Source organism: Sceloporus occidentalis, unplaced genomic scaffold (assembly GCF_023333645.1).
Source record: "Sceloporus occidentalis isolate IW3139 unplaced genomic scaffold, rSceOcc1.0.p SCAF_2, whole genome shotgun sequence".
Lineage (NCBI taxonomy): Eukaryota > Metazoa > Chordata > Lepidosauria > Squamata > Phrynosomatidae > Sceloporus > Sceloporus occidentalis.
This window is the reverse complement of record NW_028316982.1, coordinates 231992172-232006803: the sequence shown is the minus strand read 5'-3', so window position 1 is coordinate 232006803 and position 14632 is coordinate 231992172. Positions and strand designations below refer to the sequence as shown.

Sequence of the window (14632 nt, the reverse complement as noted above, 5' to 3'; positions counted from 1 at the left end):
AATGCTGATTTTTGTATATTTTTAGCTATCTTGTACTTATTTTAAATTGTAACCAATCTTGACTGGAAAACTGCACTGCAAAATACAAAAAAGAGTATTAGTTCATTTTCAATACTTGTTTGGAAGGAAAGAATTAGGTAGGTTTCAATTAAAATGAATTTTTTCCCCAAGACCCCCTACTAAACAGAAAGCAAATTTGCTTTTCTGCAGTTCAGTGATTGGGAATGTTTTTAACAGTATGAATGACACATTCATGTTTAATTTCATACTAAACAGAATCACCTATCTTAACACTCTACAGTAGCATAGAATTCAGTTTTATCCAAGTGAATTTGCCACTTGCTTCAAGCTGCCCATGACAAAGCCAGATTGGGGCCCTGGCAACCGCACACAGCGCCCCCAATCTGCCTTTTGCCATCCTAAAAAGCAGCTTTTCAACCCCACCACGGCAGGAGCACTCAGAAGCTGGCCCCTGTGTAAACAGCCGGGCGGCTTGAAGCCAGCTTCTGGATGTCTTGGGAGCGCGCCCAAGTCAGCTGGAAAGTGGCTTTTTATGCCGGTCTGTTCCAGCCCATTGTCTGTCTAGCTTCTTCATTGTTCTAAATGCCAATGCTCTGTTGTCTGAGAGAGATGTTTAGGACTGATCATGTCAACTGCGCCTATGACCATTCCATAAACCACAGTTTCAAGAGGATTCCCTGGCTGAAAAATCTGTCAAAACATTTATAAATCTTTCAGAATCCCTCAGTCACTAAGACCAATAATGGGCTTCCATTTCTACAAGCACTGTATGTCCCAAGTGCCTCCAAACACTATTAGAGAGGAATATGTCTATGAGATTGTATAGTGAGGTGGCTTAAGTTTGGATTATGTCTCTGAGAGACCAGGGTTTGAATACTTGCTCAGCCACAGAAACCCACTGGGCAAGTTACCAAGGGGCAACCGTCCTATGAACAAATCTTGCCAAGAAAACCCTGTAATAGGTTCACTTTAGGGTTCCCATAGGCCAGAAATGACTTGATAACAAATACCTGTGACAGAAAACAAACGTTTGTGAGAGTGTTTTTCTGAACCTCCTCCTTTAGCCACAGATCATTTTCAACTTAACTAGGATGAAATCAAGTGTCACAAGCTCAAGGAACTACAGCCAAAATTATGGAAGAAAACTGCAAATTATACCAGTTTCTTTCTTCCTTCATCTTTTTAATGTATTTTTTGTCAAGGTATGAATCACTTACTTTCAGAAAGTTTTATAACATTTTCAATAATTATAGAATATTTAATGAAAAGAAATATGTTCCATTCTTATCCAAAGATAGTTCTACTTTGTGAGAGCGTAACTGACAATAAATAACTGCTATTACCCCTTGCAATGGGTGATCCCACTGATGACCATCTGAGAGTCTTGACAATGGGGACTGAACGTAGACATCATCTGACTTTGTGTCTCCTACCTTCTTTGGTATTCGATACTGAAACAAGACACTATATTCACAATGCTTATACATACAGGAAACAATACCCCCCCCATCAGACTCTAACGTACAAAAATGAATTAGGATGCATTATTCTGTTACTTTAAATAACACTAGTACAGTTTCTTAACAGTCATTATTAATAAAGCCAATCTTCCCTAGATATAGAATTTTAACTTGCTAACTGCATCTTGTACTATAGTTTGCCTTTGCAATTACAAGCATGCATGTATCATTTCTAAGAACATTGCATACATTTTTAAATGTACTTCTATAAATTGTTTTATCGTAAGTGACTGTTCATTAGGAAAGCTGAAGAATACTATGCGCCAAAATGCCAAAATAATGGACGTACATCAAGGGCCACTTACATTTTGTAGAAATAAAGATGATTTTTTCTCACATCCTTCCATAATTGCTGCTGCATGCGAAAGACAGAAAACAAGAGTATGTCGTACTTTGCTATAATGAAGCACTTTGGAAAGCAACTAATTAAGAGTCACAGGACCTTATTAGAGAAAATATATTCCCCAGCTCTTAAAGGTATGCACATCCCTTGTGAATAAAAACACTTCTTGGATAACTGCTTTTCTATACAGAGATCTAAGAAAACAGCCGATCATAAAATTGTCAAAACACAAGGATACACTCACTGAATCCTTCGTTATCTGGTTGATAAATCGAATGCTCTGATGGTGAAACCTTTGGCACTTTCGCTCCCTGTCATCCCTCTTATACCTTCCATGTCATCAGAAAATGAGATCCTGATGGGTTTCCAGCCCTCTAAAGCTTGTTTCAGGGCTTTAAATCACATCTGTGCAACCCACTTTCATCAATGGGAGTCCATGCCTTTATTTTTGTTATTTTATGGAGACTGATTGATCAGAAGTCTGGTAACCCGCTGGGCAAGTCACACTCTCTCAGCCCCCGAAATGACTTGTAGGCACACAAGGCCAGCAATAACATCACACAGGAGCAAGTCACATTCTCTCAGCCCCAGAGGATGGCAATGGTAAACTCCTTCTGAAGAAACCTGCCAAGAAACCCCATGACAGGTTCACCTTAGGGTCGCCATAACTCAGAAATGACTTGTAGGCACACAAGGACAGAAATAGCATCACAGAGAAGCAAGTCACATTCTCTCAGCCTGAGAGGAAGGCCATAACAAATCCCTCTCAAGAAACTTGCCAGGAAAACCCCATGATAGGGTTGCCATAACTCAGAAATGACGTGAAGGCGCACAACATCCTGGGGTTTTCTTAGCAAGATTTGTTCAGAGAAGCTGTGGCCACTGCCTTCCTCTGAGGCTGAGAGAGTGTGACTTTTACCCCTGAGTGTTGTTGTCCTTGTCCTGACTTATGGCAAAACTTACCATGAGGTATTCTTGGCAAGCTTTCTGCTGAGAATGTGACTTGCCCCTGTGTGATGCTGTTGTTGTCGTGTGTACCTTCAAGTCCTTTTCAATTTACAGCGAACCTACCATAAGGCTTTCTTGGCAAGCCTTCTTCAGCCACCTTCTGGGGCTGAGAGAGTGTGACGCAACTAAGATCACTCAGGGTTTTTACGTCAGGCGCAGAGTGGAACCCTGTTCTCTCCAAAGTTGTTGTCGCTCGACACTAATGTCTAGATTATCGCACCACACTCTTATAGTGCTGCTGCTATTCCACTTTAACTGCTCTGGCTGCCTCCCGCTGCATTCTGGGACCTGCAGTCTAAGGAGGAGGCATTTAGAATCCTCAGCAGCCAGAGAGCCCTTAGGCCTCACCGAACTACAAGCCCCAGAATGCAAGGGGAGGCAAAAGCGCAAGAGCAGCGCTATAAGAGCGTGGTGTGTAAACATGCGCTGGGTGTATAAAAGGAGCGCAGACCTCTTCGGGAGAGCGTTGGACCCGCGGGATTTGCTCCAGAGGCAACGGGCGTAAAGGTAGGTTTCCCAAGGGGAACCTCCCACAGTTGGGGGTACGGACCCCGCCCGCCCCTCTCTTCACCCAGTAGCGCCCGGAGGAGTTAAGGAGGAGCCGCTGTTGCTCTGCTTCGCAGCAGGAACCACATCCGACTCCGGGAGGAAGCGAGAGAGAGAGAGAGCGAATCCGCCCGCGCAGGTCTCAGAGAAAGGCAAAGCAGGCCCTTCTAAGGCAAGCGGCGCACTCCTAAAGAGAGCCCCCCCCCACCGAACGCGCGCGCTCTCTCTCTCTCGCCTTCGCCGGTTACCTGGGCAGCTCGAGGCCGCCTCCTCGCGCCCACCCCAACGGCCCTCGCTCCAGGCTCCCACCCGGATGGCCGCCTCCCTGACTCCTGCCCAGTGCGCAGCCACGCCACGCCCCTTCCGGCGTGGGCCCCGCCCCTCAGCCCCCCCCCCCCCCACAAACAGTTGAGCCATCCTTTGCCAGCAATTCACCATTTACAAACAATTAAACTACCTTTACAAAAAACAAGCCAAAACACAACCACTAACCTATGAGAGAGAGAGAGAGCCTAAGGTCCCCCTAAACACACTCCAAAAACAGACTGCTTTGAGTGCCCTGGCTCAATGCTAGGGAATCCTGGGAACTGTAGTTTTGTCAGCCTTTTCTGCCAGAATGCTCTGGTGCCACAAGAGACTACAGTTCCCAGGATTCCCGTAGACTGAGCCAGGGCACTTAAAGGGGTCTCAGACTGGGTTATTTCTCCAGTGTGGATGCAGCCTAAGATCCAAATAATCCACTTTGAGGCTGCTTTAGCTGCCCTGGCTCAGTATAAGCCTTATATTTCTTCAGTTTGATGGTAGAAACCTTGGGCTTATACTATAAGGGAATCCTGGGAGCTATAGTTTTGTGAGGCATTTGGCCTTCTCCATCAGAGAGCTCTGGTGCCACAATGAACTACAATTCCTATGATTCCTTAGCATTGACCCAGGGCAGTTAAAGTAGTCTCAAACTGGATTATTTCTGCACTGTAGAGGCAGCTTCCAGAACCTTCAGTCTGTGTCGTAACTAAGCTTGCATTAATAACCCAGTTTGAGACCACTTTAACTGCCCTGGCTCAATGCTAGGGAATCCTGGGTATTGTAGTTAGTTATGTCAAGGCACACCCTTTGACTGGAGAAGGGATGGCTATTATATTCTACCATTCTCTGAATTCCTACATTATTAATTCTGTTTGGAAGAAACCTTGAGCACCAAGGAAAGCCAGCCAGCCATTTTAGCCTATAATAAAATCTATTCAGAAATCAGACTGAATAAATACTATTTCAAGATTCGCCAACAGTGGGAAACCGTTTAGCAGTAATGAGAGGACAAACGTATACACTCTTCCCTCCGCATTTGCTAGGGCTAGGGGCACAGGACCCCCGTGAATGCAGAAAAATCAGAAATAACAAAACCACTATGTTTTTACCTGAGATAACACCTCTCTGGGAATCTCTAGGTCCTCCAGGGCAACTCTGGGGTCAACATCTGCCAGACGTTGACCATATAATTGTGCTGGAGGAGCTACAAATGCCTAGTGGAGTCTTCTCTCTAGGGATCTCCTTTAACTTTTGGTTAAAGTTGACTGTAGAGTTGTGCTGGAGGGCCTAGATATTCCTAGAGAGAACATATTAATAAAATCCATGAATAATAAAAGCTGCAAAAGTCAAAGCCACAAATGTGGAGGGATGAGTGCAGTAGTATCAAAATTAGCAATTATTTGTATATGCGTGTAGTCTTCATAGAAATACATGGCTGTCAGTAGTTAGAAGCCAAATATCTGGCATATCTCTCCATTATCTGCCTTATCTCTCCATCTCTCCACATACACCTGGGATTGCATGGTGAGGATTTCCAAATGAGAGGTTACAAATATGAAGCAGGACAGTACAAATAAAGGAAAAACACTTTTATCCAAGAATCTAAATCCTACTTGCATTTACTGTGATGGGCACATTTCCAAATATTAGCCAGATCCTACAAATGTTAACTGGTCAGTTTGTGTTGAAGCAACAGACTGAGGTAGTTTTCAGCAAGTCCCTTGACCAGGATGGGAATTGTGTGGATCACCAAATGTTTAACTGCCATCTCCCAGCAGTCCTAGCCAGCATAGCCAATGATGACAGATGCTGAGTTGGCCTGAATATCATTGCTTTTCCTAACTACAGTAGCCTTCTTGAGTAAATTGTTGAAGGATGAGTCAACACTTACATAATCCCCATTGCTTCAATTGACATACTCTGATTAAGACTACCATCACGGTAAGACTAGATATATGTATCTACAATTCAACAATTGCATCTCTTTAGACAGATCTCTGAAGCAAAATAGACTGAATTATCTAGAAGCCTTTGCTTTTACTTCCAAGCAACATGAATGTAAGTATGTTCTTTGAATCAATGTTTACGGTAACAATATCCTCTTTTCTTGGAACAGGATAACAGTAATTACTGAACAATACTAAACTGAAGCAATACTTAATACTGAACAAGACACACTGATAACTGTAGGCCGAAACAGACAGCGAGTAAGGAGCGGCTTGCTGCCGCCCCTTTGCTCCCCGGTTGGGGCCACAGCAACCGCACACTGTGCCCCCAACATGGCCTTTTCTCAGCACAAAAATGAGAGGCAGAAAGCCGTTCCTTTTTTACTGGGAAAAGGGTACCTTTGCTACTGCCATGGTGTTTTTTCAGTATTTCTTTGGTGCAGCATATGTAAATGCTGCACCGCCGAAATGCTGTGGGTCCACTGCACATGCGGTCAGCCGTGCAACTTCCCGGCGGACTGGGAGTGTGCTGCTGTCTGAATGTCACATCCCCAGTCAACTGGGAAGCTGGCTTTTTTGACTGTCTGTTTCACCTCTTTCTCATCAGCAAGAAATCAAGCTATGTCCCCATTTGGATCAAGCATTATCCCCACTCTTCTTGGGATAAAGAACAGGAATCTCAGGCTCAGATTGCTGTGCTGAAAACTGTGTACACATTTTCTCCTCAAATTTGGTGCTTTTTATTGAATGGCACACTGTGTAACTGTGCTTGATGCTTAATGTATCATACTTAATATCACCGTGACCTGTCCTTTGCTACATCATTAGTCCCTGTTTACTGTGACACGGGGTCATCTCTAGGTCTCAGGGTTTTGGCCTGGGAGAGTTCATTAAGATCTAAGTACAGTTGGCCCTCCTTATCCACAGATTTCTTATACACGGATTCAAGCATCCACAGCTTGAAAATATTCAGAAAAAGTATACATTCCAAGTAGCAAACCTTGATTTTGCCATTTTATATAAGGGACACCATTTTGTAATGCCACTGTATTTAAAGTGACTTGAGCATCCACGGATTTTGTTATTCACAGAGGTTCCTGGAACCAAACCCCAGAATCCATGTGTAAAAAATCCGTGTATAAAGAGGGCCAACTGTAGTGTGATCATGTCACCCCATCTCCAGTCTATTCTTCACTGGTGGGTTAAATATAAGATATTATTGTAGATATTTCAGGAAAGACAATCCAGAAAGATCAGAAGTGAATGAAAGTCAGCAGTTTATTAACCGGCTGGCTTCAGAGGAATATTTTCCCAAAGTCTGAAGACCTGATTTACAGGTAACATACCTTTTTATAGGACTTTAGACAAAGAACTTGTAAACCATACATTGATTGGATACATAAAATATAAACATATACATCTCTTTCAGTCATTGACTACAAAACATATACAATCTTGGACCCCTCGTGGTACCTATTATTGACAGCTCTTATCAGGATTGTTTTCAATCACTGTCCCAGCCTGGCATCCCTTATTTTGGTCACTGTAGACATTTAGGCACCCCTTAAGAGCAATAAACAGATCTTGAATATCGGAGGAGGCCTCTTTGACCTGTTCTGTTATTTATCACGCACACAATCCTGTTTTCTGACCCATCCTTATCTTTCTCTTCTAGGCATTTTAGCTAATATTATTTTGCTAATTTTTGTCCTGCTCAATATGAACTTGTATTCTGCTAAGGAAGCAATATTGTTTCTGCTTAGTGTGCAGAGGAATACATTAACCAATGAATTCACTACTATGCTTTCTTCGGTTTTGCACTATCGGTATCTCGTTTCTTAATCACACACAGGTACACGTAGTTATGACAAATTGTGAAAACTTGTCTCTCCCTACAGTCTCATCCATCCTTTAGTGAAATAAAATGTTCAACTACTTGCACTGCATCAGATTGCTTTTAGCTATAAATGGAACTGATTGTGTAGAGAGTGAGAGAAACTAAAGGTGTTACCATTATACATCAGCAAGAGAAAGTTAAAATGTTGATATGTCAGATACACTTCTTTAAGTGTGTGTCCTAAAAATAATAATTTGCTTTCAGGTGTAGTCTTGTTTTGTTAAATATAAGCAAAGTATATGCTAGTCTTTTAATGTTAATAGAAATTTGTATGTTAATACAAATAACATACAAATAATTTGCCCCATGATGGAACATTTTCCCCATGTTTGAATATGTTTCAATATGACATTAAAATCATGCCTAGGCCAGATGCACTGCGCAGCACACACATTCCCCCATCCTCCTTATTATCCTCAAACCTGAACCGGTAAAAAGCAGTACTGTATGAACATTCAGATGTTTAGGGTTTTCAACAATTTCCTTGTTATCAGAATTTGAAAATACTTAAGAAATGATGTGTTTGACATTATCTTTTCTTTCAATTTGTAGTGGTTACAAATAAATGAAGAAATGAGCTTCAAAAAACTAATAAATGGTTCAGAGTGTCCAGAAAAACTCAAATATGACTTTAACAAAAATGGTGAACTTAGGCACGAAGATACCAATGAACCTTTTATTTTCAATTATCACCATTCTTATACTAATAATCACAAACGCTATCAAATTCTTGGACACTTAATTACTCAGTATGTATATGAACTTCTGGAAAAGGCTTGTAAACTGCAAAAAAAGTATATCCCAATAGATGCTCCAGACAATAAACTTCATAGTTTCTTTTTTATGAGTGAGAATGCATTAACCAATTGCTCAACTCTAGTTGTCCTTCTTCAAGACCAAGGAACTTCTCGTGCAGGTCAGTGGGGACAGAAGATCATAATTCATGAAGGTCTCCAACACGGATCACAGATACCATTCATTGCAATGGCTCTGCAGTGCTCTTGGGGTGTGATTGTTTTAAATCCCAATGATAATTTCATTGATCTAAAAATGGAACCAGAAAGTTTAAACCTCTCAGAGAAAGAAGGTTCTGCTCATTCTCTGCAGTTACCTTGGGTAGTCCCAAAGCGAGACAGCAGTAGTCCTGAAGAACATACAATCTATGTTTGGGATCACTTAATTTCAAAAACCACAGCTAGAAATGTTGCTTTCATTGCCCATGGCTATGGAGGATTGGTTTTCATCAACTTGCTTATGCAGAGATCTTTGGAGGTGATGAACAAAGTATATGCTGTTGCGCTTATTGACTCCAAACACCACACAATGCACCAGACACAAGGCAATTCACAGGTACAGGCATGGATATGGAAACACTGTCGAGAGTGGGTATCAAATAGTAAGCCTTTGAATAAGACTGTAGGCTGCCTTATGAAAGTAGATTGCCCTATTGTCTCTGCAGGGACTGAAAAATATAGTCTGGCACCTTCCTTTAGTCTAGAATCCATTTTCAAATATCTTAAGAATGGTCTGAAAGCTGGCAATAGAAAACGTTTTGTTCGTTCACCTATTGCAACAAGGAGCAAAAAAATAATGAAAACTTAAGTATGTTGATTTATGCCTCTTTCTTCTGCTGTAAAAGATGTATACTGCCTTAGACTGCTCAGCTCATTTATGACATATTTTATTTAGATATGGGACTCTTCTTTTGTGACAGTTTTACTACAAGTAGGTTATGAAAGGTTTAATTCCTGATTACTTATGTCTTATTTCAATTGAGTTTATTTTGAAGTTTAGTATACCTTTGCTCTTAAAAAACACTGTGGACAGCCTCCTGTTTTTTCCTTTAAAAACTGTATTAAAATGACATCCTTAAAAACACCCGATATGTAAATTGTAATTATGAATAAATAAATCAGTATATAGCAGAAGCAGGTATAAAGCACCGGGTCTGAAGAGTTTGTCAACTGCACGATTTGCATTCCTTGTGTTTTTGAACTTTGGTTGTTCATTTGCTTGGAATTAGTCTCATTTTATTTTATTTTTTAAAAAACCTACTGTGATCTTAAGATTTCTTTAATAGGATATACAACCAGTAGAATGATTTATGTATCTGTACAGATAAATAGCCCAAAGCATTTATTTGGAGCCAGGGCTTGCTCACTGTATAGCAGTTGTCCTGATTAAATCTAAAAAGTATGTTGCAGCCCTGGACAGGTGAAATCAGAGATTCATCAGCTTGCTTTATGTACATAACTTTATTCAGAAAAGGAACAAATGACAGAATGTCTGTCTCCCTGGAGGGTGGGTGATCAATATGATCCTAAAGATGAAGATAAATATGAACTCCTTCCTTCTGGTTTCAAAGGTGATAAACATTCAAAGAAGACTCAGAACAATCAGCCTTATGAATAAGCAGTCTCATTCTTCTGCAGATGAGGTATTTAAATGTCCTGGTAGAGAAGATCATACTTGGGAATATTCTTTGGATCAATTGGACTTCGTACAATGAGTTTTCCACGCATTGCTCCACGGTAAATCACCTCTATCAAATCTATAAAGTCTTGTTTTGTTTTGAAACTTCCCACAAATTTTGTGTGATCTGGAGATCTAATTTGGAAAGAAAAAACACAAAACAAATAAAAGCAGGAAAAATAATGTAGATGCTTAAATTCTGAAATGTTTATGGTTTGAAATCTGATCTCTGAAGAACTTGTGCCACATCGACTCATCTTTTAAAAAGCCAGAGCAGATATGCATTTACACACAAACATCATCTAGCTGAATCAGATTAAGTTTCTATTTAGTCCAAAATTTAATTTTCTAGTATTTACTTCCAAGAAATTCATAAGTGAGTGACCAAAGCATCAGTTTCACTAGCATACTGCCTCGGAGCCCATAGGTGGCACTGCATTCCACAGTTATGTGCTGCCTGAAATAGTGTCTAGAATCTACTGCCAGTCATTTGCATTGTGTGACCCCAAGTATTAAGAAAGAGGAAGGAAACTACCACCCACCATTTTATGGTTCCTAGTTTGGCTGCAACAAAGTCCCTATGATGGACAAAGTGATATTATATCCTGTCTGCTTTTCCAGTCATTTCTACAGAATTTGTATTAAGAGATTGTTTACTCTATCAGCTTTCCTTTATGCTCCCTATACCAACACTCTCCCTGAAAACCAATTACTCCAATTCGTCCATTTTCTAAATCTGGCAGAGAAATATCTGGTGTTAAATACATAGTATTCCTCAGAGGTCTCTGGTCTGGTTCACTTGACCGCCTATCCTGTCATCAAATGATTATGATCTCCTTTCATTCTGTCCCAATTTGGCGAATCAATATGTTTACCTTTACCTCCTATGTATGATTTGATCTGAATTTGATACTTACCTTTTCCTGTTTGTTTTATCCCAAGATTAATTTTAAACACTGCTTTATCACCTTTTATTTTGTGCTAACAATTATTGTTCCATTCTGGTTCAAACAGAACATACTAAATCAGGAAGCTCTGTTTTGCCTAAATATATAAATCTCTGAATTGCAATTTGTGGCCTAAATCCTCTTGTTAGTCCTGACTAGAGAAAACTCACCGAATCAATAGGATTTACCTATATGTTGATTCATCATTCGGCAATTGATTGAGTCTACTCTAGTTAGGATTAACCAACAGAATGCCAGCTATTATTTTCACAAAACAATAGTTGTCTTTACCTCTTCATCCCTAGTAAGCACTGTTAGGTGTATTATAGCATGCTTGACTGTTTGCAAACAACAACAACCAAACAAATGTACGGCTTTTTGAGAGGGCATATTTAGGATTAGAGGGCCTAAATACCATAAAGGCACCAGTTCCTGCCTGATCTTGGAAGTAATGTAGGGTCAGCCCTGGTTAGTACTTGGATGGAGTCTGCCAATGAATACCAGGACTATTATTCCTTGTCTAAGAAAATCCTATGAAATTCATGGGGTCACCATAAGTTGACAGGTCACTTGATGGCATACAGCGCCTTACATGGCTTTTAGCATATGCTGAAAGCTGCGCCAGAAAAAGCCTTCGCGCGCCCCGGAAGAGCCCCATTATTTCTAATGGGGCTCCAGCATGGATTTCCCTTACGTGGCGGGGTCCGGAACCGATTCCCCATGTAAGGGCAGGGCCCACTGTACCCATTTGTACACACACTTAGGATTGTATATTGTTTCTTGGTATCCTGAGCTCCAAGGACACCCTGAATTATATACCGCTTAAGAATATACGTACAGAATACTCCTGTGTTGAAAATCACAATGAAAAGGGATTCATACATACAAATCAATGAATGATACAAATCCTGCTTCCTACTCCTAACAGTTTGGAAATGCAGAAGAACGGGAACGAAGTCAGAATATGCATGTACCAAAGGAACTGGCATATCCTAGAATCATAGAGTTGGAAGAGACAAGGGATAACAGGTCCAACCCCCTGCCATGCAGGAACTCACAATCAAAGCACCCCTGAACATCTAGATGGTCATCCAGCCTCTGTTTAAAGACCTCCAAAGAAGGAGATTCCACCACACTCCAATGCAGTGCATTCCACTGTTGAACAGCTCTTACTCTCAGGAAGTTCCTCCTAATATTTAGGTGGATTTTCTTTTCCTGTAGTTTGAATCCATTGCTTCAGGTCCTAGTCTCTGGAGCAGCAGAAAACAAGCTTGTTCCAGCCTCAATATGACACCAGCGTCAATATGACAATATGCTTTGATTGTGAGTTCCTCAAATACTTAAAACAGGGCTGCCATATCACCTCCTAACTGTTCTCCAGGCTGAAAATACCCAGCTCCCTAAGTCCTCATAAGACCCTTCACCATTTTGGTCACCCTCCTCTGGAAATGCTCCTGCTTGTCAAAATCCTGTTGGCACTGATACAACTTTAGCATCATAAACATACGTTTCCACACTTGGATAACAAACACCATGTTAAGCAGGATAAATTATATATGGACTATATACAATTCAAATTTACCCGTAATCCACTTTCATGTGCTGCCCATTGAAAAAGAAGACTGTTGATGGAATATAGCTGATGTCAAAATATTGCGTGTACACTGGTACTTTGTTTACATCCACCAAATAAACTGCAGCCATTTTACTTAAGTCATGAGCTGTTTTTGCAAGCTGTAGAGAAAGAAAAATACATGGTATCTTTAGTAAATGCATAAGAAACAAAGTCATAATAATAATGATCATGTTTATTTATAACTCCCTTTCCACCAAAGGGTGGAACATCAAACATATATAGTCAAAAACAGATGATAAAACACAGACAATAAAATGCTAAAATAATGTGCTAACGTACTAAAACAATTCCTCATCAGCCACTACCCATCTTAGCAACCTCAGCAGTCTGGTGAATTGAAGAGAAAGGTCTTCTTCAACCCTTTGCAAAAGCCAGAGGTGAAAAGGAAAACTGCTCCACGAATGTGGAGCCAGGTCCTGAAAGGCTCACAGCTTTGACACAGCAGAATGCATTGATGGAACATCCTTTATTTGACTTGAACAGTGGTCTCCAAACTGTGCTCTTTAAGAAATTTTGAACCTCCGCTCCCAGGATCCTTAGCCATGTTGGCCAATAGCCGGGGATTCTGGGAGCTGAAGTCCAAAATCCCTTAAAGAGCACAGTTTGGGGACCACTGGACTTGAATAATCATGACACCTCTTTTAAAAATGAAGTGATGTCTGAAACCACTATACATCTGAATAGGAGGTAGGGCAGATCAACTGAGCTGAAGAAGTGACATATGGCAATGTGGAGTCGAAGGCTTTCATGGCCGGCATCCATAGTTTTTCGTGGGTTTTTTGTGCTATGTGGCCACGTTCTAAAAGAGTTTCTTCCTGACGTTTTGCCAGCATCTGTGGCAGCATGCACACTGGAGAAATAATCCAGTTTGAGACCACTTTAAGTGCCCTGGCTTAATGCTAGGGAACTCTGGAACTGCAGTTTTGTCAGACATTTGTTGTCAGAAAGCTCTGGTGCCACAACAAACTACAAATTCCAAGACTCCTTAGCAATGAGCCAGAGCAGTTAAAGAGGTCTCAAACTGGATTATTTCTGCAGTGTGTTCTGGACCTGGGATGAAAAAGTGACACACGGCCTCATCTGCACTGGAGAAACAATCCAGTTTGACACAGCTTTAACTGTTAGGGCTGCATGCTAGGGAATGCTGGGATTTGTAGATCAATGTGGCACAAGAGCTCCCTTCACAGAGAAGACTAAGTGTCTCACAAAACTACAGTGCTAGAGTTTATAATAATAATAATAATAATAATAATAATAATAAAACTTTATTTATATCCTGCTTTCCTGTTACAAAGACAACTGGAGTGGTTTACAATTTAAAAATTCTATCAAGACACTCTATAAATAACCCAATATTAATAATAATAATAATAATAATAATAATACTTATTATTTTAGCCCACCTCTAAACATCTCCTTCCCTCCCCTGAAAATGACAAACGTGCAACAATTAAAATGATCTATTTAATTTATGGGCGAAGGGGCTGCAGGGGTCCCTAAACCGCTTTGGGGGTTTAGAAATGTATTGGGAACATAACTATTGCTATTTAGCCCTCTCTGTCAGAGAGCTCTGGTGCCACAGCAGACTGCAGCCCCCCGAATAATTCCACAGCGTTTGAGCCGTGGCAGTTAAAGCGGAGTCAAAGTGGGTCATTCCCGCATTGCGAATGGAGCCGTATGATAGTTCCATGCGGGCTAATCATCCCAGGAGGCGCTGTGTGCTTTTCTGCTCACAATATCGTCCAGCTGCATGCAGACGAGGTCTTCGTCTCTGCCAAAGCGAAGGACGAGGACCCTCTCGGCCACGCTCTTGATGGCCCCGTCGACCTCCTTCTTGCTGCTTAGTTTGGGCAGCAAGAAGCTCATGGCGCCATTAGAGACAGAGAAAGATTCCCCCTCAGCGAGCAGAGCGCATGCGCACAGAGATACCCCAGCGCTCCCTCGCCGCAGAGCGCATGCGCAGAAGCTTCTCTCCCGCAGCGCCTCCTGATTG

General features: G+C 41.2%; 3 protein-coding genes across 9 annotated transcripts in view; 1 reads left to right on the top strand and 2 right to left on the bottom strand.

Annotated features, from left to right (window-relative positions):
* The window catches only part of SENP7 (SUMO specific peptidase 7), a 46040-nt gene extending 42278 nt beyond the window's left edge, over positions 1–3762 (bottom strand). For 4 of the 5 annotated variants that reach the window (XM_089512372.1, XM_089512374.1, XM_089512376.1 and 1 more), the window contains exons 1-3: positions 3687–3762; positions 1847–1896; positions 1365–1472 (exon numbers count right to left, since the gene is read on the bottom strand). In XM_089512372.1, coding sequence (XP_089368498.1) covers positions 1365–1472; positions 1847–1888 — 150 coding nt within the window. In that variant the 5' untranslated portion in view covers positions 1889–1896; positions 3687–3762. Of the gene's footprint in view, positions 1–1364; positions 1473–1846; positions 1897–2128; positions 3581–3686 lie in introns of those variants that run through there. The other variant, XM_089512373.1, reaches the window with a different exon arrangement.
* On the top strand, positions 3198–9740 carry LOC149319791 (putative protein ARB2BP). 3 transcript variants are annotated; one of them, XM_089512380.1, is made up of 3 exons: positions 3198–3399; positions 5735–5799; positions 8137–9740. In XM_089512380.1, the coding sequence occupies exons 2-3, from the start codon at positions 5794–5796 to the stop codon at positions 9184–9186; spliced, it is 1056 nt and encodes a 351-aa protein (XP_089368506.1). In that variant the 5' UTR covers positions 3198–3399; positions 5735–5793; the 3' UTR covers positions 9187–9740. The 3 variants fall into 3 exon arrangements, with proteins under 3 accessions (XP_089368506.1, XP_089368504.1, XP_089368507.1); XM_089512378.1 differs by having other exon boundaries at positions 5731–5799; XM_089512381.1 differs by lacking the exons at positions 3198–3399; positions 5735–5799 and adding an exon at positions 6841–7024.
* An 80-nt stretch (positions 9741–9820) lies between these two features.
* On the bottom strand, positions 9821–14584 carry LOC149319790 (thioredoxin-like protein 4B). The gene is made up of 3 exons (XM_089512382.1): positions 14374–14584; positions 12586–12737; positions 9821–10191 (listed from the first exon to the last, which is right to left on the bottom strand). The coding sequence occupies exons 1-3, from the start codon at positions 14503–14505 to the stop codon at positions 10026–10028; spliced, it is 450 nt and encodes a 149-aa protein (XP_089368508.1). The 5' UTR covers positions 14506–14584; the 3' UTR covers positions 9821–10025.
* Positions 14585–14632: the final 48 nt, after the last annotated feature.

Bases quoted from the DNA above. Each gene is read 5' to 3' on its own strand.
- LOC149319790 (XM_089512382.1), bottom strand. From the start codon at position 14,505: ATGAGCTTCTTGCTGCCCAAACTAAGCAGCAAGAAGGAGGTCGACGGG. The intron at 12,738-14,373 runs GTGAGCAGAAAA...CTTTCTCTACAG, and splicing joins GCATGCAGCTGGACGATATT to CTTGCAAAAACAGCTCATGA. The intron at 10,192-12,585 runs GTAAATTTGAAT...TTTCCAAATTAG, and splicing joins CACATGAAAGTGGATTACGG to ATCTCCAGATCACACAAAAT.